General features: G+C 42.1%; 1 protein-coding gene across 1 annotated transcript; it reads left to right on the top strand.

Moving 5' to 3' along the window:
• The first annotated feature begins 30 nt into the window (after positions 1–30).
• Positions 31–25,148, top strand: LOC137265399 (homeodomain-only protein-like). Its single transcript, XM_067800799.1, has 2 exons — positions 31–418; positions 24,691–25,148. Exons 1-2 carry the CDS (start codon positions 227–229, stop codon positions 24,766–24,768), a joined length of 270 nt encoding a protein of 89 aa, XP_067656900.1. The 5' UTR covers positions 31–226; the 3' UTR covers positions 24,769–25,148.
• Positions 25,149–26,712: the final 1,564 nt, after the last annotated feature.

The raw sequence follows: 26,712 nt of genomic DNA, 5'->3' as shown, positions 1-26,712 counted from the left end.
TGTGAGAGAGCGAAGCTAGGGACTAACGACTGACAGCACTCGTGGCTTTACTCCACTATACCGAGTCTCATTGCTATTGAATACACCTAGCTTGCTTGCTGCAACGGTTAACGCAATTCGCTCTGTGTCGTTTCCACGACCAGCTGATTTGGTCATTTCCTCGGCGTGTTGTCAGTGCCGACGGAAGGGGACGGCGTCCAGCGTTGTCAGTGATTGTCCAGTTGTGATGACCACTAACGTGATGTACAGCGACATGGCCGGAATACAAGCCCACCTCTCTCCGTCACACCTGCTGCCGAAGATAGGAAGTGAACAACATAAAAAACTGGAGGCAAATTTCCGCCAGAACAGGAATCCCTCTGACTTGGATGTGACGTTAATCGCGGCTGAAGTGGGATTAGACGAAGAAGAAGTCAAGGTAAGCATGATGATGATGGTGATGATGATGGTGATGATGATGATGATGATGATAGCGGGAGGTCTTTTGTAATTTTGTTGATAATTATAATAATAAATTGTATAATAGGAATATATACGGACTATAATAAGAGGAATTATGATAATAATGTTAGATTTGCATTCGGTCTACGTGAACACATTGCATAGATCACCTAGTCAAGTACGACCCTCAAAGACTAAACCCTCACAGATATACAGACATATACAAAATCTTCAATCTCGTTTCAAATCAGTTATGGGACATTAAACATGACGAGTAAGCATGGAAGAGCAAAATATATTAAACGATAACTATTGATCGCAACGGCGTTAGCCCCACGCTATTTATGACTGATATCTACCGTGTCAAAGTGCCCCACTTATAGTATGCAACAAGTCAGCTCTCGAACCCGCTGTACGTTTGTGTGTAAAACTGAATTGTTACGCGGCGCTTGAAGAATAGTTGGTTAAAGCACTTCAACACGTGTCACCAATATCTTTCGGTAACGGGCCTGCACAGACCTATTCTATGAATACTGCCTGCAGTTGTATGCATTATTTATTCGTTCGAGTTCCCTCCATACATAACATTGTTGTCCATGCATGTTGTCGCCATGTTTACACAAGTGACAGATGATTGATTGAAATCTACAGGGTTACATATAAATGACAGGTGATCAAAGCCACCGCCAGGCTTACAACTGATGCTGTTGTCAAACATTCACCGCTTATTTGGAAATGAGATCGGTGGACAAGTAACCACTTTAAAAACCCTGACAGATTTCTTGTAATCTAAAAATCAAACCTGGAACTACGTGAAATCGAAAGCTTTTGAAGGATATGTTATCAGGTTACGAGGGGGTAAATATGAGAAACAAGCGAGATCGGGCGATAATACGGTTGCCCGGCAACCCAAATCTTGGTAAATCAATATATGCTTAGGTTTTTTCACCTGTTTACATCCATGAGCATATAAATGGTATATATATTATAGTTATAAAATCTAGACCAGTGTAATAATCATCCCGATGGTATACTTCTAGAGGTACAAAAGAATCGTTAAGGTACATGTAAATGCTTAGGGTTGTGCTGTGTTTTAAAATTTATTTTCAAGCCCATTTAAATAGTATTACTTATTTTCATCTGGAATATAAAAGGGCGGTGGTGTAGCCTAGCGGTCAAGACGTACATTCGGTCGTCACGCCGAAGACCCGGATTCGATTCCCCACACGGTTATAACCATTATCACACAGTACCAGAACCACATTCCTGCTGTGTAATGCTAAAGCCCTAAATGAAACAAGTCTAGATTTCCTAACGTTCAGGTTCTGAATCTCTGGTCTCCTTTGGGCTCCTTTTCAAAGCTGTGGAAATCTAGACTTGCCACGTTTTCTAGACTTGCGTGGGCCTCTTAGATATGTTTCCATCAGAGTCTGTATGACAGACTAATTCAGAGACTAGGCGCTAGTCTAGGGTACAACGTGTGAAGCCTATTTCTAGTATCCCCCGCCGCGACATCGCTGGCGTAAAACTAATTAAGAACATCTCATGTGGATATGGTACGGTGGAACACATTTCATGCTACTGGCACACGGATGAATGTCATTTTATGTCACACAATCAAATAGCTACATATGAAGGAACATTTGGCATAGTAAGTGTACAATATGGTCAATGATTACGCAATTTCTCGACCACTTACGTTAAATGGCAATCACCGTCAAATGCCTTAATGAGCGTAACGTGACGTTGTTGCGGAACACTCTCCAGGCGGGATATCAGCATCGTGTCCCATTACTGAAATCAGCAACTGTTATCCATACGCTACAACTATACCAGCTTGTTTCATATGTCTGCTTGGCACCAGAAATTGACTCAGTCTGGTATAGCAGTTGCGTACAACACATGTTGCATACAGGCCTATCGTGCAATGGATGATGTTAGTTCCATACCCCTCCCCTCCCCCACTCCCCTCCCCCACCATCCGCGGGAACACCCGGATTACAACTGGCCTTGAACAACCAGAGCTTGTAATTGGCGACCGACGAGATCGGGTGGTCACGCTCACTGTCATGAAGATTCAGGTGCCGTACCCCATTTATCGAGACCACTCGATGTTTATCAGTGAATTGCCTATCTTGGGCTCTCTCATTCAAAAGGCCACCATCATATAGCTGAAATATTGGTACCGAAATATTTCCACGGCTCGAAACAGCATACAAACTGGACAACCTGTGTAACGGAGCCAGAAGATTCCTTATTAGATTGTAATTAGTATACAATATGACTTCTTCAAATGACTCTCATCGTATTTCCTACAAACTTAAGTAATTTCATATTCATTTATATCGGCCTGCAATCAGACAGTTGTCCTATTTTCTGATTGTTAGTATACACGTGTAAACGTTATCCACTGCCGGAGAGAGATTCAGATATCACGGAGTACAGATTAATGGGAGTACACTGTTTTCAGTAATTGGTCAAATAGTCGAAATTGATGCATGGAACGAATTAACTGAAACAGCCATATTAATACACCTGATGCTTCACGTGCTAGCGATAATCTGCCATTAAGATATACCTTGTATCACTGACATCTATATATATCACAATACTGCTTCCACTGCGTTTGCATGCATGATGCTATATGTTATGTAGTAGGTTACTAAGTTCATGGGCTTGTGATATGACGTAATAGAGAGTCAGGATACGAAGCCTAACATGTACCTTGCGTTGAAACTTCTGAATTAAGGTCACTGTGTAAAATATTTTACGGGGTGTATGTTTATCCACAAATAAAAAAAAAGAAATCAGATGACAATGACGATAACCTCAATAGGTAAAAGAACACGAAGCTTCTAAGCTCACTGACCATTCAGTTGTTACGAATGCAGTCACGATGCATTGACACATTACAGTGAAATGTCTTCTTTCCACCCCTGCTTAATCGCCTTGTCACAGTAAGGCCTTGAACTATAGGCACCTGTATTAGTCGGTAAACACAGCGAAACAAGTGACTCATTAGGGCTGGGTTGATACACCACGAGCACGGCGGTTGTAACGTGTATGCTGTATATCACTGCGCTCGGTGTCTATTGCTGTCAACAGTGACATGTGCCCAGCTGTCTTAATGCAGTGCTGCTGTGAGATGAATACATGGACAAATGTAACGGAGGTCATCGGCTCAATTGTGTATAGGTATCAAGTGTTCAAATAAACCAGGGCTTGACAATCTGTTCATAGTCACACTAGAGGTGAATTGGTACGTTGGGATTATGGGGTTATCGTGTTGATATAACAAATACATGCATCCAGTACAGAACTGTGGATATATATGTAACAGCTAACGTTGGCAAGTTTAGATCACAGCAGTTGCTGAAAATGAAAAGCGTTACTGAGTTGCATCTATATATAACCTATAATATCTAACCTATAATAATTCGCGACAAAGTGTACCTTATCGCCTAATAAAGTAATGTCGGTGTCATAGACGACATATCATTACAACTGTGTTCTAAGTAGTATTTTCATTTCAAAGATATGATGTTGATCTTGTGCTGGTGGTGTATAGTTAGCTTATAGAGTCAATCCTTTTGAATACAAAAAATTGTAATCACAACGATTTCACTGGGAATTTAGGTATTGATTCATCACTGATCTGAGTGTGACCATACACTGAATTTCATATTAACCTGAATGGTTCTGGAAGATCGTTCAGGTTAACAGGTCTGTGGAATAAGGAAGTGTTAGTGAAGTGGTGTCTTACTGATGGTATGTGTTTCGATTATCATGTAGTATAGTGGACGGTACATTCGATCGCCCCGGTAAAGAGTCGGGTTCGGTTCCATAATGGTCCCAATGGTCCATTCTCCAATCATGATAACACTTTAGCACAGCTGACAGCAGCGTAATACACAATTCAGTCATTACGATGGCATCTAAGTTGTTGGTTGAGGTTATAATGAATGCCAGCTTCTCAAATCTGTGGTCTCTGTGATAAATAGATATATGTAACCACCCAAAACTCCTCACCTATAACCTGTGATATTACTTATGTATGCCGTCCTTATTATGGTGATCTACCTTCAGTTGTTAGCAATCTATAGTCCATTTTTATATTGTATTGGCCTCTATAGATAAACTGTTTTAGGTCAATTACTAGTTTTACATTATTTTCTGTGACATTCTAGTTATATTTACTGTCCTTCGTTGACAGGCTATTACAGTGTGCCATTAATTCATATGTTTTCTTTATAATTAATCGTTCTCGTCACGACATGGCTGCAATATTGCCGATGTGACGTTGAATATTAACTCACTCACTTATGCATGCCATTATGGCCAGAGTGATTAGATGGTATTTGTGAACAATTAGCGAAGAATTCAGCTAATTTGACATCACGCTGACTAGATTCTTCATCGGGCACAATTAAGGATGTCAGGGTTTGAGGCGGGTCACCGTGGCCTGATGGAATGGGTCGACGCTCATATTTCACTCTCTGGTCTGTCTAATTCAGACTGTAATATTTACATCAGACATGGTGTACCTGAATCTATTTCAAAAGTGAACATTGCTCAAAGGATACATTTAGGTACCTGCTGTGTACGACCCCTAGGTATGTTATCTCAGCGTCACATAGTTCGTGCAGTAATTACAGGGAGGTTTTCACAGAGAACAATGATCCTGCTGTCTTGAAAATATCTTACTCATTGCGAAAGTAGGCCATTCATCTAATCATCCTAGTATCAACTCTCCTTTGATATCCCTGTGTACAATCTCATCCAACTGACCCACCTTACCAGAATCAAAGCACGTTTCTTTCATCTGTTACCCACTCAGTGACGCAGTCACTTAACCGGCCAGCAGGTATGTGGGTTACTGGCGCGACAAGAAAAAAATAGCCGACGAATGTTTTATTTTTTATTTGTTTCATAGTTTATGTGGTATTTTTTTATAATGTTATCGCAATGTTCTATTGCGTATCACGTGTCCCTGAATTATGTGTATTGGGAATATCACACTAAGTCTGAATAATATGGGACGTTTGTCTGTGTGGTAAATGTGAGGATCATAATACTATGGATGGATATGTGTCGTATGTCTGAATGGTATATATGAAAAAATATCACACTATGGGTGAATAATATATGTGATAAATACCACACAGTTGCTACGTTGTACATGCCATACATATCACACTGCCACATAATAGTGTGTCTTTTAATATCAAACCAACGTAACGCAATGTATTGTCATGTATATCGGGGTGATCTTAATATTGCCTCTACTTTATCATAACGCGGGCTGCGTTTGTTGAGTATAACATCACGGCTGTTGTTCAGCATAATATTAGCTTATGATAATACTACAGTAGGTACAGAGGTGAAATCCTTTCGAAATGGGGTCAGACACGGATGCATGCTAGCTCCGTACACATTTATTGTAAGGTGACAAAACAGGTTGGCATATATTCATTATGTATATTTCTATGTCACTATGAGCCATATGACCCCATTGACGCATAAAACGCAGTTATGGTCAATATTTGTTCAACAGGGAAAGTACTGACACGTTGACATTCCTTGCCCATCAACAAACGAGATATCCCAATACGACTAAGTACATGAAGAGATTCCTCTTTAATTGGTACGCCTTAACAGGCATGTCTGCTAGTGAATCCCCTGAATCCAGCTGACACACATGTGTCCAAGGACATTTAGCCCCCGAATGGACACAGGTAGATATATGTGTATACAGCCCTAGCACGAGACGAGGGAGGTCAGTCAAGTGTTGACAAAACGTGTCGAGAATAAGCAGGGATTCACAATCAGCAGAGGGAATGGAGGCGTGTCCGCAAATAGGAAAGCAATGTCATTTCTTTAAGAGTATGTGTGAAAGTTAAGATTTATGTACAGAGAATACTGAATGAAGGGGGTAGAAAGGGACCCTCTACGTGTCCTGTTGTTATGGAAGAACACAAAACATGTCACAATGGGTGAACATGCGACACTGCACGTGTCGGTAGGTTATGTATTATGCAGGTATATAAATATTCAGCAATAATATAATAACCTAAACTAGCCTCGACTTATAGTAAAGATCAACAGATTGAGAGCACTGACTGACGGGTGTTGAAAAGGACCTGTACGTGTTAGAATGGAACATGACAAAACATGCGCACATAGTTGAAAATGTAAAACTACACGTGTCAGTCGGAGAATCATTTCCTGGTTACGTATTATATGGGCATAAATATTCAACAAGTATAAAATAACCTAAAATAGCCTCGATTTAAATCATGAATGAAATATTGTTCGCAACCCTTCAGTCAAAGCCGACTTGTCGTCACAGATCTGACGTGTGACGATATACATGTGGCTGATATTGGGTGGTGTACGTATTCCCTTTCCGAGTAGTCACATGTTGTATATATTGTGTTAAATGAAACAAATTGATGTTGACATTTGTGGTGCAGCAGTCTCGCACAGTCCCAGGGGAATTGCAACCACGTGGTAGATTTCACTTGATGTCAGTTGCACTAATTACGGGCACCATTGTCACTTTGCGTCACTTCCCACGGTCATGCTTCTCTTACGTGATACTGAAGGCTGGCACAGGCTCAAGTCAGTGGCCGGTGTTGTCAACAACGTACGCGGAAGTCTCGTGTATGTAGCTGTCACTCATTTGTCAATAAAACATCGGGGATTTCACGCACCAGAGGCCTTGTTAATTACTACGTAGATATAAAACGTTATTTGAAACTGATACAATGTGTTGGCGGAATTGAATAAACGTAATTTTAGTATGTTGGAAACCCTTGGGAAAGTCGTCTACAATTGGAGTCAAGACAGTTGGAGTAGTAGAGTCGTTTGAGCAGAAAATTACACCCGTGTTCTTTATTCCATTCTTTTTGTTCGTCGATTAGCTAAACCATGGTCGTCGAGTGAGTGAATTGACATGGTTTACCTTTGTTCAAGCACTATCACAGAAAGCAATAGAAGTTTCTGACAATTTACACATGATGAAAATCGAAGGCTTTGCATTCAGATGCGAAACGAGACCAGTGTACATTTAGATGTTATCATTTGCATTCTCTGATAGTGTATGCCTTATTAAAACCGTTTAAGGACAAAGTTATGTGGTGAACGTTTAATAAAAAGAACTTCACGATATCGATGCTGCTGTTGTATGATATGTTCAACCACCTACATTAAAAGGCCACGGTGTTTCAACGTTCAGATAATTTAATCAGCAGACTGGCAACAACAACAGTGGAATGGAGACCACACCGCGTCTCACGCAGAGTTCCGGGTTAATTCTGTCTGTGGGGAGGACTACAATTTCACGACACGCTCACCAGAATAAGGAACTTAGGTCGAATATGTATTGTATGATTATCATGCGTATGCGAAAAACGGAATAGAAGGTCACCGCAGGCTCGGTTTATGAAGCTACTGCCTTTGTCCAAAAATATTCATGGAATCTTGGCGCAAAAGCGTTTCATCTGAAATAATTCAACCCAACGTACATGTGTCTCTGTAGCAGATGCTTGTTGTAAGAACCTGATGTAGTGGGGCGTGGAGTCATCCCACAAATGATAGAGTCATCTCATATCTCTCTGAATTCGGATCCAGACAGTCCTTGGTTCGAATCCCAGCACGGAACTCGCAGATTTCCATGTAGAGTGCCGTGTCCCGATGGCGATGATCGGTTCTCATTCGTTCCATCACTTTGACAAGCCAACGTTTCATTATTTACAGGCTGTTGTCTTGTGTATGACTCAGCCTAAAAATTCGTGCATATTTATCTTATATTTACTTTTACCTACATGCAATATGCACGAAATTTGATAATGACTCTTATAGTGACAAGCTGGATAGTATTGTCCATTACATAAAGAATTAAGTGCATAATTCTGAACAACCTTTAGAATCATCTCTAATGTTTGTATGACCCAACCATACCCATCTGCCCCACTGCCTAACGTTATGTACCTTAGACATTAGACATTCATTCATTCATTGATTGATTGATTCATTCATTGTCACCAAGATCCCAACATGGCGGCAGGGTGATGGCCATGGCTTGGCGATTATGTCCCCCGTCTTCCACGTGTATACAATCAAAATTATTTAGCACTCTGATAAACCTTGATGGTGCAAATACATTTAATGCATTGAATTCGCTTATTAATGTCTGTGTGCTGAAGAATAAGCATTTTAAAAATCACGCGAGGATGTCAGTAATTGAACCGACATCCAGACTTTTGAGTTAGCGAGTAACGTACATTACCAGCATCACCTTAGGTACAGTACTAGTGATGATCTTCGTCAGAGCGGCGGTATCGTGCATGATAGTATAACGTTATGGTCTGTGTATCAAAGCATGCCAAGAGTTACGATAGGGGACGCTGACTTCAAACGATATGCACACACTGGGATTAGGCAGATGAGAATAGCAGTGAGGTGTGGTGTAGCATAATGAGGCATGTTCTGTAATACCGGCTTAATGGGTGTACCAGACCAGAGCCACAAACCGTCCTTCCCAGAACGACTGTCCCGTCCCCCTAGTACACTACTAAAGTCTGACAGGCAGGTGATAAGCTCGCTTTGCAGAACGGGGGCGGTAACTGGCTTTACGGATTACAATAAACATAGAGGCGTGATGTTGTTTTTAAGCAGACATATTATTAAGCAGCCAGGCAGAATCTAGGTATGATCAGGTTATCGCTACGACCTGTAAGGATTCGTGCCTTGGGCCATCAAACCCGTGCTTGATTGACAGGCAAATAGATGACAACAACACCGGTCTCAAAGAAAAGCTGCCCCCTCCTTCTCTATGACTGCCCCCTCTTCCCCCTTCCCCTCCCCCACTTCCTTTCTCAATCTCTTTCCCTTGCCGCCACAGATGAAATCCACGTGTTTTTAGATGTTTCCACAATGACGCTCAGCATCATACGTTGACTTACACCAACACAATGGTCATCCCAGTGTCCCAGTGTCTTCAAAATATGAAAGTAAAATAGAAATATTCGATTAATGTTACACTTTACTTGTACAACCTGTATAATCATCTCGGCAACACAAAAGAACTAGGACAGTTTTTTTCTGAAGGTTACGAGATGTTATTTTAAAAAATCAAATACTTTAGTCAAGTAACTGCTTCTACATGTTTTGAAACTAAAAGTTTACGCTGAAGAGTGATTCTTCATGTAAGAACGTGGATATAATATATCGTGATACTGAGAGAGAAGCACTGTAGCTGCCGTACACTTACAGGTAAGACATACTGAAAAGAAAGATGCATACCACGTTTTATCAATAGGATGTACGTACAGCCGCAACGAGTTTCACCGACACCTTCACTAAGGAAAGTGACTCGTCGCTAATACATAATGAAAGCCACAATGTCATTCTGTAACATACGCTCTTGTCCCCCGTGTCTATTTATGAAATAATTAATCATTGAAGGAAGCAATGTTCTTTAAAAAGTCACACTTTATTATTTACCTGTAGATGTTCTTTGTGATGAAAGTGCCGAACCACGGTATATAACGAGATTGGCTAAAAATGGAGATAGCTGATATTTTTCTTGAGTATTTTCAGCGTCAAGTGAATGATTTATTCACGAATCTGTGCGAAACTCCAGTCTTCCCACACACATTTTCAGATTAGAATGAAATATACAGTTTAATATTGATTTATTGCAGCTGTATTTCGAGGAAATAACGTCTTTAAGTTCAATTTGTAACCTTTATTGCATGCTAAGACCCTCCTTTAGAATGTATAAAAGTGAAAACAAACACAAAGCAATGTTTTATACAATGTCGCAAAAAACGTATGCCTACATCTGATACTCCTTATTTTGTTCCGCGCATGTCGTAACAGTACACGAGCCAAAGCTCAACTAACATATCCTTATCTGGTCTAGTTACTGCAAGGAAAGCAGAATGCTTCCAATCTATGCCTTCTTCAGCCAAGCGACACAGAGAGATCCGTGTGATCATGAACCTGACAGTAGTACTGTATTGAGCTAGTAGTCACCCTCGACTAACGATACCACGTGGAAGGCACATTATCTGGGGAACATTGCATGCTAAATGAGCAACAGAGCGGTTAAAGCAACAAAAATACATATACAGTTGAAGTGTCACCGCCTTACGCTGGGGCAGGAAGGGGTAGCCTTGGTTAGGTTCCTCACTGAAGGAGTAGAAAGGGGTAGCTTTGGTCAGTTTCCCCACTGGGGGAGAAGGGAGAGATAGCATTGGTCAGGTTCCTCACTGAGGGAGAAGGGAAGGGTAGCCTTGGTCAGGTTCCTCACTGAGGGAGAAGGGAAGAGTAGACTAGGTCAGGTTCCTCACCGAGGGAGTAGAAAGGGGTAGCCTTGGTCAGTTTCCCCACTGGGGGAGAAGGGAAGGGTAACCTTGGTTAGATTCCCACTGGAGAGGAAGAGAGGGGTAGCCTTGGTCAGGTTCCCCTCTTGGGGAAAAGGTATGGGTAGCCTTGGTTAGATTCCCACTGGAGGAGAAGGGAAGAGTAGCCTTGGTCAGGTTCCCACTGGAGGGGAAGGGAAGAGTAGCCTTGGTTAGGTTCCCACTGGAGGGGAAGGGAAGAGTAGCCTTGGTTAGATTCCCACTGGAGGAGAAGGGAAGTGTAGCCTTGGTCAGGTTCCCAGTGGAGGAGAAGTTAAGAGTAGACTTGGTCAGGTTATCACAGGAGAAGTTAAGAGTAGACTTGGTCAGGTTCTCCACTGGAGGGAAAGGGAAGAGTAGCCTTGTTAGGTTCCCACTGGAGGGAAAGGGAAGAGTAGCCTTGGTCAGGTTCCCACTGGAGGGGAAGGGAAGAGTAGCCTTGGTTAGATTTCCACTGGAGGAGAAGGGAAGAGTAGCCTTGGTTAGATTCCCACTGGAGGAGAACTGAGGGGTAGCCTTGGTCAGGTTCCCACTGGAGGAGAAGGAAGGGGTAGCCTTGGTCAGGTTCCCACTGGAGGAGAAGGAAGGGGGTAGCCTTGGTCAGGTTCCCACTGAAGGAGAAGGAAGGGGTAGCCTTGGTCAGGTTCCCACTGAAGGAGAAGGAAGGGGTAGCCTTGGTCAGGTTCCCACTGAAGGAGAAGGAAGGGGTAGCCTTGGTCAGGTTCCCCAGTGGGGGAGAAGGGAGGGGTAGCCTTGGTCAGGTTCCCCAGTGGGGGAGAAGGAAGGGGTAGCCTTGGTCAGGTTCCCCAGTGGGGGAGAAGGAAGGGGTAGCCTTGGTCAGGTTCCCCAGTGGGGGAGAAGGAAGGGGTAGCCTTGGTCAGGTTCCCCAGTGGGGGAGAATTGAGGGGTAGCCTTGGTCAGGTTCCCCAGTGGGGGAGAAGGGAGGGGTAGCCTTGGTCAGGTTCCCCAGTGGGGGAGAAGGGAGGGGTAGCCTTGGTCAGGTTCCCCAGTGGGGGATAAGGGAGGGGTAGCCTTGGTCAGGTTCCCCAGTGGGGGAGAAGGAAGGGGTAGCCTTGGTCAGGTTCCCCAGTGGGGGAGAATTGAGGGGTAGCCTTGGTCAGGTTCCCCAGTGGGGGAGAAGGGAGGGGTAGCCTTGGTCAGGTTCCCCAGTGGGGGAGAAGGGAGGGGTAGCCTTGGTCAGGTTCCCCAGTGGGGGATAAGGGAGGGGTAGCTTTGGTCAGGTTCCCCAGTGGGGGAGAAGGAAGGGGTAGCCTTGGTCAGGTTCCCACTGGGGGAGAAGGGAAGAGTAGCCTTGGTTAGGTTCCCACTGGAGGAGAAGGAAGGGGTAGCCTTGGTCAGGTTCCCACTGAGGGAGAAGGAAGGGGTAGCCTTGGTCAGGTTCCCCAGTGGGGGAGAAGGAAGGGGTAGCCTTGGTCAGGTTCCCCAGTGGGGGAGAAGGAAGGGGTAGCCTTGGTCAGGTTCCCCAGTGGGGGAGAAGGAAGGGGTAGCCTTGGTCAGGTTCCCCAGTGGGGGAGAAGGGAGGGGTAGCCTTGGTCAGGTTCCCACTGAAGGAGAAGGAAGGGGTAGCCTTGGTCAGGTTCCCCAGTGGGGGAGAAGGAAGGGGTAGCCTTGGTCAGGTTCCCCAGTGGGGGAGAAGGGAGATTTAGCCTTGGTGAGGTTCCCACTGGGGGATAAGGGAGGGGTAGCCTTGGTCAGGTTCCGACTGGGGGAGAAGGAAGGGGTAGCCTCTTTCATGTCCACATGCTCTTACTAGCAAGTTGCTGCTGCTTCTTAAAAAGTGTTGAGTCAAGAGCTATTCAAAAGTTCTTTGCTGCTTTTCGGTTTCAGATTGTTGTTCCGAGTTGTATATATTTCTTTACCTACTGTATGTGTAGTTTGGTCTGACAGATTCAAATGAAATGGAAGGGTGTAGCAGTATCGTTCATTCGCGACGTGATCCGGGTTTGTTCCTTGCCTTCTTTGAATTATTTCCATGCTGGAATATTACTATGACTTACAAACAAATGTGAATAATGGAATAATGTGTCAAACGTTTGGAGCAGCGTTCGGAAGTGAAGCAGACTTCCATTTTAAGGAACCCACTGAACCACGATGTGATACAAATGATCATAGCGGATATATTCCCAGTCCGTAGTCAGGTGTCATTCCTTGTGGGGAATGTTAATCATTAATCAAAAATGTGTTTAAAATAAAGTATTTCAAAATGTAATGCTTGTTTTGCGAAAATGAGGCATCTCACATGCATTTGAAGTAAGTTCAGTTGTAGAATCACTACATCAGGGAGAGTGTCAAGCAAATATGTTTTACCAAAAAATGTTTCCGCTAATTTTGCTGATAAGCTGTACGCTGATGTTTCCACGCTACACACGGAGAGGGAAGAACAGTGCAGCACAGTAAACGATGCGGTCATTTGACGTATACGAAACTCGTGTGAAATGTTGTATTGCCCGAGCAATGTAACTTCCGTACTAGTCATATGACACAATTGCTCGAGTGTAATTATTTCTTTAGTATCCATTTTATCCATGTACATTTGTGCAGTAAAACACGGTAAGCAAGTGTGATGGTCCTGTTAAATGACGTCACGTACCATTGTTTTATGACGTCACAGACGACAAAATACAACAATGGTTGCTTGTCATAAATGATATGTGTACATGTGCACGTATGATGTATATGGCACTGGTTACGTTTCACGATATGGATAATAAAATGAAATATATTTCGCCATATGTCTTCTTTTTGTTAGAAACCTGCTGAGGCAAATTATATGTTACTTCGTTTATGTAGTGTATTGTGATCAATAACCTGAACCCCTTCAGGGTCAGAGTTTCTTTCTGAATATGACACGAATATGACATCGGAAATGGTAGCACCACTTCCAAAGCTAAGATATGCCGTTTAATAGCCCCAGGGATGTTATGTAATAGAATGGAGGTGTATTACAATATATTATCGCGACTAGTTTGGAAGAAAATATGACCAGAAGGAGATTCCACCACCCGAGTTGCATTCAGTTTCGATTATAGATCTGTGCGCTCCTTGTCTGTCTGATGAGGTGCGACAATCTACAAGTTTAGAGCCAGAAGAGACCGTTTCCACGGTAGGAAGATGTGCTTTTCAGCCCATTAAGAGGGAGCGTCTTAGAACATGAATTATTAATTTCAAACAGTCTTGGTTTAATTGATTTGAGAAATGAGCAAACATGACGGTATATATATATCGTCATCCTAAAATATTCTGGATGAAAGACTCGTTTGGCAATATTGAATCGCGATAAGGGAACAGCATAGCAATATGACCGCCATTAGATCATTCTGGTTTCTGATAAACCTTGCAGAAGGATACCACTTTATATGATTGATAAGCCTCGGGATAGGAAGCGTTTCTTTGAACTTAGGAATGAGATTGTGCTCTGTAAGCAACAGTATTTGACAACAACGTGCGACCAAACATGGTGTTACTCTCTAACGGCCGACATCAATCACCTGCTTCTCTGGTTCAGTCATATAACGGTAAACTTCCAATGTAGCATACAATACATTCAATTGATTACATGAATAAAATATTGATTATTCTTGAAGCGGCAGTGGTTTCCTATGGTCGTCCGGTGGTCGGTCCCATTGTGTTGTAGGATTTCTGTCAAGTTGCAGTGGGAACACATGTCACAACTTGATCATTCCGTGTTGTTCAGTTTCAGGTCTGACAGGCATATTTCTCTCATCTTGGAATAGAATACATACTTAAAACTTATTGATTGTAGCATCGCCAATGGTTATACGTACATGCATTAGTTTTCATAGAGCTGATCTCCCGTTCCTTCAGGCATTTCTAATTACATTCCAGCAATGCTAAGCCGAGGGATGAAGTACTTAACGCGATGTGTGAAGTATTACATTGACTAAAGGGAATGCCAGATAACGATCGTCTCCCCGCCGCTTTGGTGCAATTGGAATCTGACAACTGAAAAACTCTACAACAAATCCTATTGTCCAGTATGTACAGATTCGACTGTACTTCTAAATGAGATGAAGGGAACATATCAATACACATTGTGAAGGCAGTTCATCAATAAGACAATTATTCAAAAGGGTATAATGTTATTACTGATGAATTAATTTGAAGTTTGCGTGACGCAGTAAGTAAGTGGACCTTACACATTGAACACTTTTCAGTATAGCGTATTGTCAGCTTCATTTTGAAATCTGTGTGTGATAGCCTGGCGATCTTGGACTCGAACCCACGACCATATACTCCCATCACGCTTACGTGAAGCAGCTATCCACAGGGTTAACCAACTGCCCAGGTGTGGTGTAGGGTCAGTACTAGGTTGCTTCAAAAGGGTTAAAATGTCAGGTGCCCATGTCCTGTGACTTTTAGCACCGTGTGCTAATGGTCATTTGTTAAACTGAAAACTTGTCTGTGTATTACAAGTAATCGGTAGTTGTTAAACTGATAAGTATCACCTCACCGAGAAGTACAGTCGAACACTGTTGTCTCGATATATATTATACATTGTGTTCGATACAAGAGAGAATTCGGCTTGGCCAGTTTGATGACAAGGAATCTGACTCTATATTTGTCTATTTGATTCAAAAGTGCAAGCGCAGCAAACTAGCCGCATTGAGCGTTGCATAGAAAACCACGTTGTTATATGTGTGCATTCAGACGTCTATGTAGGGTGATACGTTAATATCGCAACAAGTCGAAAAGCCAGCTGGCACACAATTGTGTGTTTAGCGGGAAGCAAACTACTAATAGTTACTTATATAAACATGTTGGGACGTAAACAGTTTCACTCCATAGAGTCGGGAACTCGTGAACACCAACGGCGAGTAATCTGTAGCATATCAAACAGCAGTACATAGAAAAATTATCCTTTACTTTAACTACACATACATGTGCGCGTGGCAACGAGAATTGAGTTTAACGTTGGCTATAGGCTTTTGTATCGATTGGATCCATTTGTGTAGTGTGACACAAGCGTGAGTCACACATACATACAATGACTGATCTAGTCCCAGATGTAACATTCTCACTTCTTGGAAATGCTGAACTGCTCAACACTGCCTGTTGTAAAAGACCTTTGGTCTCGCATTGGGCGTACCCTATGGCGTATTTCAGTTGGTTGATGACTGCATGCACGCAAATTCACCATTCATGCTTTCATGTGTGTTGTACGTATATAATGTATGTGTGTGCTTATGCAGATATGCATGTTCTTGAAATAAACAGTGTACGTGTGTATATGTATGTCATATCATGGTGTTTAATGTGTGTGTGTGTGTGTGTGTGTGTGTGTGTCTGTGTGTGTGACTGCAAGTGTTTGTATGTGTGTGACTATAAGCACCTCTCTGTGTGTGCATTTGTGAATGTCCCCACACTTACACATATACGTGTTTGTGTGTTTATGTATGCATGAGAGCATATGTGTTTTTTCACTATTATATTTTTACATATGCATGTGCGGGTGTACTGTGGTGTCTGTAATATACTACTGACAATAAAACAATACTACAGCTACCCTGGCATGTGTCGCAAGTTCCCCCTTTGCGGTTAAGTGGACATACTAGAAATATTTGCCTTATCAGAGCTTGGTTCTTTGCCTGAGAAAGCCTCAAACGGCACGCGTTAGCAGTTTGAATTCTTTACATAGTCCCTTTAAAGTTTATTGTCATTACTTGAAAATACATTTTCTGCACATTTCAACATGTCACAACAAGTAATCAACTATCTCAAAGCAACTGCCAAGCACAATAAGGTATAGACATGGTAGATGGTTGCTCAATAGAAAACAACCGGGTAATCGGCGGTGAAGTAACATAAATAGGTTCTGTACTTTACTTTAGAATGTTTCGTCAGCTCTGTTCAGCCTAATGTTTGTTAAATCTAATTTTCCAGTATATACTTTATTTTCCAAGGCGGTTAACGCTCCTTGTGTCAAGCAAGCGACGTCTCCTGATGCTAGGCCTTGAATCCAGCAGCGTGCTTAATAGCTCTGGAAGTGTATCGGGTAACTGAAGGTAACAGCTGATTGATCGTTAACCAATATCGCCCACCGGTTACGAACGTCAATAACACCAAGATAAGCTGATTTATGACGTTCTTCAATCGACTTTCTCTTCTTGCCGAATTGGTCGTGTCGACGTTAGATAGTCCAGTTGGAAATTCAATATTCTAAATAGACAAGTGGAAAATAACGACGTTGACATAGATACTGTAGCGTTCAATCTGGACGTTTCTGTCACGCATGGGGCACAACTATATTTTCATGTGATGTCTAAAAACAACAATGACACATATGTAAGCATTTGAGATTTCTTGTCCCAGACACAAGGTTTCGCCCTCAAACATAACATGGTCCGCTAATTAAGTTTGTAATCCTAGATTCGACAGTCCCGAATCGTCCAGGTTATTGTTCTTTATCTGTCGGCGCCAAACCCATGCTCGTGTTTTTCATATAAAACATCGAAAACAGTTCGGGAAGTTACAAATCCACTCAAACTAGAGGAGAAAGGACCTACTGCTTTATGACAACTGCCACAGTATCGTCTTTCCCGGATGTGTTTTGCAAGAGGTCCCGAGGTGTATGACATGCATGTAGTTCTTTGACTGCCACTGCTACACTGATATATCGTCATTAAAAATGCTGTAGGTTTTTCTGAGGAACTTAAGACTGTTCACGTACACGTAAGAAAATATAATGATAAGGAGCGTATGTGCTATGATTACAAAGACCCGGAGCAGGTTTATGGGCCGCAAGAAGATGCTATGGAAAATTCAGTGACCCACGCTAATGTCCCGGCCTATGACTCACAACACGTACCTGCTGCAAGCATTGGACACGGCGTGTAAACATGCGTATGATTGATTGCTACAAGCACAGGTCATTCAATAACATCCGGGGTTTTGTGTTGGCCCTTCACGTAACTTTTGGTGACAGTCTGTATGCCATGTCAGACGATAGCAGACGGTGTGGGAGATTCTGGTGGCTGAATATATATGCAGAACGTCATACCTGTGAATTTGGATGTTTTGTATTGAACTCGAAGGTGTCAGGTGAGCAGAGCAACAATGAGTCCGAAGAACGAGTTCTTTCTCTGCTCCCGAGATATCTTCAAGTTCAATACAAACATCTAAATGCACTAGTATGACGTTCTACATTTATTGAACTTAGATACCTTTTTATCTTTCATTAATCTGTTACCTATGAAAACAAAACATAGCGTAGCGACAGAGATTCAGTACGGACCATGTCATCTGTATTGTAACCCTGTATTACTATCCAAAGTTTACATGGATTTGTACTACAGAAAGATATGAAACTGTAGACATGGAGTGTGTGGTCATGTCCGAAGCGGAATAGAGATAGTTTTGACACCTGTAGACATGTGAGTGTGTGGTCATGTCCGAAGCGGAATAGAGATAGGTTTGACAACTGTAGACATGTGAGTGTGTGGTCATGTCCGTAGCGGAATGGAGATAGGTTTGACACCTGTAGACATGTGAGTGTGTGGTCATGTCCGAAGCGGAATAGAGATAGGTTTGACAACTGTAGACATGTGAGTGTGTGGTCATGTCCGTAGCGGAATAGAGATAGGTTTGACACCTGTAGACATGTGAGAGTGTAAAACTGTAATTCAATGTGTAGCTGATGAGGATGGCAGCCATGTATTGCCATGTCAGTAACAGGATACTGCTTGGCTGACACGGGATGGTGTAGTGTTTACAATGCCAATGACATCCTTCTGATGGCATAGCAGCTGCAGAGTCAAACTCGTGTTGAATGTGTGAAACTTTCTGGTGCTCCCATGCTGTGATATTGCTGGAATATTACTGAAAACGGCTATAGATCACACTCCCTCCCTCACACGTGGTCAGTCGTCACGGATGCAGTACCAATACTGTGTACACCCAGAAACATAAAAGAGCTTGCAATACCCACAACGCATGAAACCGTTATGCTTCTCTGATCGATGCTGTGTTGTAATAAAGTGCACCTGTGAATCTCACTGACCAATGTTCTGCTTCCGCACACACGACATAAACTTACATCACCGTCGATGAAATGGATTTCCCATAATATGCTACAGCTGTACAAAACCGTTTTCATTCACGGATGTACGTTATTATTGCAATATACAGTTGTGACTGCATGAGTCATTCACGACCGTCAGTGACGGCAACCACCACACAGACAACACAATACAACATCATCTTCTGCCTATTTCACACTGCGGCGACCAGAGCATATACATATACCGTCTCCCACAGAGCTTTCATGACTTCCAATGTACATACTATTCAATCATAGATGCTGTGGGTTATTATCGCTACTATCAACCTTGTAATACGGACTGTGTCCCACAAATACCGTGAAGGAGGGACATGCTTGTTGGACAGTAGGTGACAGGTTTAGAAGAGGGGTGTGTGTATGTGTGAATGTGGTGTGAGCCATGAGTTGCCGTGGTGGTCACGTCTGTGCTGGATGGACATTGAATACATGTATCTATTTCGTTTCCGATATGTACACGTCATGAAGTAAGATCGCGAGGAATTCTATTTGCTGTGTTTCTTGGGGACATACAATATGTACATATGCGATAAATATTCCCACGGTAACCCTTTGCAAATACGTTGTGATGAGTAAGATCTGACTGTTATACTCATGTTCTTATATATTTAGACTGATTCAAGTGACGAAAAGAATGTAGTAGCTAAACCGTGCCGTTTATTTCACCTGACATGTCCTTAACAGTGACATTTAGCACGTGGCCAAGCACGACATAGGATGAAGTAATCAGCCTGCCCACGGGTCAGTATTCTTCTGTTCGGGTGTAAGGGTATGGTCAATATCCTATAGCTTTACCTGTAAGGCCTAAATGGATAGGTCAAGGCTGGACAAGGCATATGAAAAAAGACAGTGTAATGTGTCGGCATATTAACACCTGCATGGACCACCTGACCCCGTTGATCATTGAATCAGCAGGCACTGACCCTTGAAGTTCAGGTTAATTTGCTTAGTGGATGTGATTAAGCCACACATGGTTGTTTGTGTAAACAAGAAGGTGTGCCATGTGCATTTTCATTACATGTTTTGCGGAATGTGTTTGCAGAAATGTTCTTGTTTATTCAAGCAAAGAGACTCTAACGAATTGAGATTCGTGCATTACTATGTCAACTAAAAGAGCATGCACAATACATGCCGAAATATTTGCTGATATATATACAAATCTGATCAGGGTGACAGTTCAACAAGTGTATTCCTAACACGAAATATACTCATGGAAACAAATAAGGTAACACCTGAAAGTTCAAGTGTGCCTTTATTGTTTTCCAGGTTTCTTCACACGCTTTTTATTGCACTGTGGGTGAAATTCTGCAAAAGAATAACGGAACAGTTGTACTTTCAGGTGTTCCCTTATTTGTTTTCATGAGTTTATAAGTTCTGTGCAAGGGACGAAAAATGTACCTAGCTAATTCTACTCTTAGGTTGTTTCGATAATTTTATCGTACTCGATGTCAAATACGTTTTGTGCATCTGCTGGTGTTTGTCGCTTTTGGACTTTACCAGGCCATATTGTATGATTATCCGCCAATTTAATGGCCATTTAACCGAGACGTTGTATTCATGAGGCTTTCCCGGGTAAGCAATTTTCAGACAGATGACAAGAGAGGGAATGCCTTAATCGTCAAGGCCGCTCGTGGTAGAGTCTTTTAAAAAAATCAATTTAACTCATACCAGAATATACATGTTGTTGTAAAACACTTTTTAAATAGATCAACTGTAACATGAGGTGTGCGTTTCTAAGGGTTCAAATGATGTGTATCTTTCCCACGATAGCTCATGTGTTGCATGTTGTAGGGGTGAGTAGTAAATGGTTGGGTTGGGTTATTTGGAGGAGAGTGAGGTGGATTGATGTAATGTGTAAATGTGGAGATGGGATATGTTAAGGATAACAGGCTTTAATTAATGTGAAAACATGACGGTGTGGGCAATAACAACATAAAACTTTAAATAATTATAGATCTCTCTCTCTCTCTCTCTAGCTGTCTGTCTCTCTATCTCTCTGTCTCTGTCTCTCTCTCTCTCTTAACACGTCAACCACTAGGTTACTCCACCAGCCTCCTAACTTTAGGCGCGCAACATGACGTTGCCATTCTTCACAGCATGTGTTTTACTCAAGCATACGGAAATGTTTTAACCTTTTACCCTTTTCATATACATCTCACGAAACGGTACCATTGATATCGCAGCCTGTGAACGCTGACCTCGATCGTCAAGGGTCATGCCTGTCAAGTCTTCAATCAGGTGTACATTGCAGTCTATCGGAGAAATCATCACTTGCTTGATTACCTCCCTTGTAAGGCGTTAATTAAACGTGAAGTCTACGATGTTTAATGTTTGGGATAAGTGCTGGTTAAACTGGGCGTTCTGTGTTGGAGGTCGTTTTATGGGTTTACGCTGAGGTTTAATCCATCAATAAATATACACGGCTATCGGAGGTTGTCACATGTGAGGGTTTTTAAAATTAAATTATAACCAACTTGTGTAGACTGAAAAATTAGAGCCGTTGGTTTTGTTGTATTTTGATGTACCATCATCACTAGAATCTCTCGCCGGTAACAAATGGGAACGATTGTTCTTTTATAGAACTTTCCACTCACAGATTCTATTAAAATGTGAGTTTCAGTGTCGCTTTGTTTAGCAGTTCATTTAGCTGGCTTTTTGGTTGGTCAGATGGTTTCATGTTTCATGTTTCATGTCACTATCAGTAATACTCCAGCTATATGGCGGTGGTCTGTTAAAAACTGTGTGTGGATCATACAATCCAGTGTTCAAGAGCATGAGCATTGATCTGCGCAATATGGATTCGGTGACATGTGTTAACTAAGCCATCGAGCTTGACCACCCGATCCCTTTAGTCACCTGTTACGACAATGCTGGCTTGCTTAAGACCAATTCTAACCCAGATTTTCACGTACCTATTCACCTCGGAAAACTTATATATATATACAGTATATATTGCCTTGCCCTGAATGACAATCGACTGTTTGTAGAACACGTACATACTTTCACGCCTAGTACCCACGCCCTCGAGCAAACCACGCCCGTACACCAAATAGAATGTATTTATATAGGGTTATGATATTACCTTCGCTGTCCATTTTGATGTCTATAAACGGGTGGTACAATCTAAGACTTCAATCGCTCGTAAAATATTGTAAAGTGGCACGTCAATTTCTCTGTCGTGATTTATCACCGCACCGAGGGGCTATAAATGTTACGTCATCACCCTTTCAATAGCCGATTGATTTGGATGATATTTGTATACCGTCTTTGTATTGTTAGTGAATATGGTTTGGGTCACGAAAGTCGGGTGTGATCGATTCTCATGACATTTATAACACGGGAGTCACAACCACGCCTTGTCAAAACTGATGGTCAGAAATATACACCGGTGTCAGAGTTAGATTACACCCTGTATGGCACAGTGTGTCTGTTGGTCTGTCTCACAGTCCCTGAGCCCACTTTTCTAGCCCTCCCTGCAGTTCAGCAAGTTCAGGTTCGGGATCTCCCCGGGACTCCTTTTTTTTTTAAATAGGTTTATTTGTTACCATCAAAATTATATATATTCAGATACTGAGCGTCAGTCTATCTAATGCGTCTGTGCGTGCGAGCGTGCGTGCGTGCGTGCGTGCGAGCGTGCGTGCGTGCGTGCGTGCGTGCGTGCGTGCGTGCGTGCCGTTCTAGTCTAGACCTAATATTTCTTTTCCTTCAAGATACCGTGTTTCAGTAAATGGAATACTTCCCCCAGAGAGAGTGTACAAACTCCGGGCCGACCAGTCCATGTTTTATCCAGTAATGCCGAGGGTAACAAGGCTGGGTAACAACATTGTCATCACGCGTAAGGATCGGGAATCGAACCACCCAGCTTCCGCTTGTCAGGATGAGGCTGTATCTGCTATACCCGTCTGTTGTAACGTACCCGATGCGAGTCTTGGATTGACATTCATCAAAGTGAAGCGCGGACAATGGAGTCTTAAAATATTGAATAATTTTTGTAAGGATGTTTATCATTCGTTTGCAGAGCATTTCATCCATACTGCATTACTGCATGGCAGTGAGCGATATTTTTCGAGAATTTGGTTCATTTGGAAGGATACTAAACACCGCGTTCTATTTTATTGCAGTGGTGGTACATGACGCGTTTATTGATACTTGATGCATTTATAGGACACGTGTGAGATAACCCAACCCCCAACCCCCCCCCCCCCCCCCCCCCCCTGCAAGCAGAGTGATGTACGGTTACAGTCACGGATGTGGAACAGATACCAGATAATATACATATGAATATAATCTACAGCATGTCATCTTGACTATCTCGTGTAGCTCCACTGACTGCATGTGAAGTGCCCAGAGCGGCTAGATCTACCACAGACTAGCTCAGACAATACTTTATTCATTCACAGATATTGTAAACATATATGCTGTGTATTGTAATGTATTCTACATTAACTTATGTTACAACTACAGGAATGTCTCGTTACAGCACTGTAACATCATATGTTCAAAATCATCCGAGAATATTATTTTTAAATCATATTTCCTCCGGAAACAAAACCAACAGTGTAGAAGTGATTGTTTTTTTATATTTAGAACTATCAGATTTCAGATTGTATGATACCAAACCGGTTCTAAACTATGCTATGTTCAGATTTCAGATAGGGCTATGTCGCTCAGACGTCGTATTTTGATTTTAAGGTATAAAAATACGTGTATTAGATTTTGAATGGTAACAAATATATTAAGCGATGTGTTAAACAATTTATGAGCCCATTCAGCACTTTGTTGTGTTATTTCGATATATGTGACATATATATTGTCCTATAATACTTGGTTAGGTGCAGTACTGGGGAGATGGCAATTTACCTACACTTCTAAATACTTTACACTAACAAACCTATTATCTCATTATACATGTACATGTATCGGGATGGGCCTTGACTAGTAGAAACCATGCCATAAACCTAATGTATCCTATGCAGTCAATATGTAACATACAGCAACAAAACTCATTTAATTTACTTTTTGCAGTGGCATGTAGACGCTAGTATGATGAAGAGAAACACGCTTTATGTATAACCAACTTCTTTATTGCAACGGATGAGACGTTTCGGTGTAGATCTCAATCACCTGCTTGATAACGATATTGGGATCTACGCCAAAATGTTGCATCTATTCCAATAAAGAAGTCGTTTAGCCATTAAAAGCGTTCCTCCTCAACAAAACATATTCATGAAAAATATACAAGAGTGCGTTTAAACTGACACACAAGAGACACGCGTCTTTTCGTGTTCATTAAAATTCTCTCCCCAAGTCCACTGCAAGACTGAGACTGTATGATAAACATGTTTTTATGAATCAGCACCAACAAGTGATGACAACAGGTGACTTGCACAGACACGTCAGTTGTATTCATGAAAATAACACATAGGAAAATATATAAGTTTATGGGCAACGTAAATAAATAATCACTAGAGTTCCCCCGCTAGAGTTTATGTGTGAGTGAGTTAAGTTTTATACCAGCATTTATCAGTATTCCAGCAATATCATCCCAGGGGTCACCAGAAATGGGCTTCACACGTATCGTTGTGTGGAATCGAACCCGGGTATCCCGCGTGACATGAGAACGTTTAAACCACTAGGCTACTCCACTGCCTGTGTAAATATATGAAATGTGTACAGTTAAGGATTTTACTATCATTATCTATTACCGGCCTCTACTAAACGCTGATGTTATGTTGTTTTTTTCAGAGATGGTTCCGTCATCGCTTGGCGTGCTGGAGACAACAGCAAGGCCTGCCTGCAAACAGCGGCTCTGTGAATGACTGACGTCATACATGAATCCCAAACGAGGCTAACGAAAGCTGAAAGAGTTATCGACCTTGCACATCGACTGCGTTTATCACGCTTGAAGATTTGTGTTGTGTATTCAACGCTTATTTGTTATTGTTATGTATTGTTCCAGGTATTTACGGTTCCTTTTGGACATTCAGGGAAATTTATGAGGGCTCTTTTGTCAGATGCCATTTTCATTTGTATATAATTCGCGACAGTTAAATAAATGTATCGCATATTGGTTATTTATCACCCTTGTGTTAAACCACTGTATATGTCTACTGTAAAATATATTCAGCTAATTTATTGACGGATTGTGCAGTAGGAGTGAAGTCAAAGAGGATAAATGTAAATAAAAAGCATCTTTAAAGCAATGAAGATTTTGCCGGGGTTTTTTTTATATTGTCCTTCTCGACAAATGTCGTTAGAAAGGCCACATCGAACAGTGCAGCATTCACGAAACGGCGCTCCTTTGTTCCCGAACACATGCATAGTGCTTACAATCCTAGAAACATCAGTAACAGAATCTGGGATTTGAATCCCCGATTATGCTTTAGGATCCTGATAAATCTAAGGGACGCAATCGCGACAATGTTCAAAACTTAGCAACCTTGTGTGGAAATAAAGACCTTGAGTGGAAACTGAAAAGTGATCTGTAATGATATTGCTGGGATGTTGCTTAAACGGCGCAAAACTAACCTCATTCCTATTATGGAAGCATCGGCGAATGCCATTTCTTTCCGATTCAATTTTGGATGACTAACTCGATAATGTTTAATTTGCTACATCATTTGTTGGTGAAACCAGACAGCCTATGTGAAAATACACCGTGAATATGAAACGATAGACACACACGTTTCTCATGCAGCCAACACACGCGTGCATGCGTGTTTTGTGGAATGGAAACCTTTTAGACACTCATGCCAACACAAATAAGAGCATGGTGTTATTGCTCGTCACACATAAGCTAGTTTACCTGACAAAACGATGTTCGTAGTACTTGTTGGCAATGAACCACAATGCCAACCTGACTGAGTACTGGTTGTCATCAGCGTAAACAGCAGATGCTAGCGGGAAACTGTGCCAGTGCATAAACACTGTGCCCGACTATTTATACACCTCGTGATATAGGTGTAATAGTGAAGGCATTGGCTGAAGACAAACTGTTTGAATAATCAATCAGTTTCATTTTGTTTGTTGTTTAACGACGCACTATTCCAACTATGTGGCGAATGTTTGCAAATAACCGAGTCTGGACCGGACATTGTAAGCGTCGACCTAGAAAATAGGGATACGGTGAAGGGTGTCAACCAAGACAGCGAGTCTGACCACTCAGTCCTGTTAGTCTTTTCGTACGACAAGCATGTTATTTTCTGAACACTAATTCTACCCGTGATGTAAATGTCTAACAGTTGTATATTAGTTCGGGTTTTCCTCCCCCGCCAAGCAGACCAGGCGCAACTGAAATACCTTTTGAAGCAGCGTTCAAGAACGTTTACTAATTTACAAGTCTGTTGATCTGGTGCTGACGTGAAAGAACGCTAGTACGAACCAGTCAGCGCTAAACAACACTAATTCTTTGAGTAAAAAACAGTTTCACTATATATACTGGAACCAGCATGCATAGAAACAGCACCGTATCTATTTCTATCTATCGTCTATTTCTATCTATCGGCGGTGTCTGAGTGCGATATCAATCATACATATATCGTCAACGGCTGTCACTTCAAAGTTCCGTTAAATACCATTCTGTGCCCGCACCTCGTGTACATAGCACTGTCACTGTGACGATAACATCTACGACAGGGGCCAAGGTCAGACTCGAAGTCTGCTGCCAGATGGCACAGATACAGGACTTCGGATGAATTGTGATGAGCTACACCTCTTTATGCCGGAGGCTGTTCTTTCGGTATTCGTGGGCGGTCAGGTAGCCTAGTG

Source organism: Haliotis asinina, chromosome 15 (genome assembly GCF_037392515.1).
Source record: "Haliotis asinina isolate JCU_RB_2024 chromosome 15, JCU_Hal_asi_v2, whole genome shotgun sequence".
NCBI classification, from domain to species: Eukaryota; Metazoa; Mollusca; class Gastropoda; order Lepetellida; family Haliotidae; genus Haliotis; species Haliotis asinina.
The sequence above is the reverse complement of the archived record's forward strand: the minus strand, read 5'-3'. Positions and strand labels throughout refer to the sequence as shown.

What these genes read in the sequence shown, in the direction of transcription:
- LOC137265399 (XM_067800799.1), top strand. Translation starts at nt 227, where the DNA reads ATGACCACTAACGTGATGTACAGCGACATGGCCGGAATACAAGCCCAC. An exon ending in TAGACGAAGAAGAAGTCAAG is followed by an intron (nt 419 to 24,690) that starts GTAAGCATGATG and finishes TGTTTTTTTCAG; the next exon opens with AGATGGTTCCGTCATCGCTT.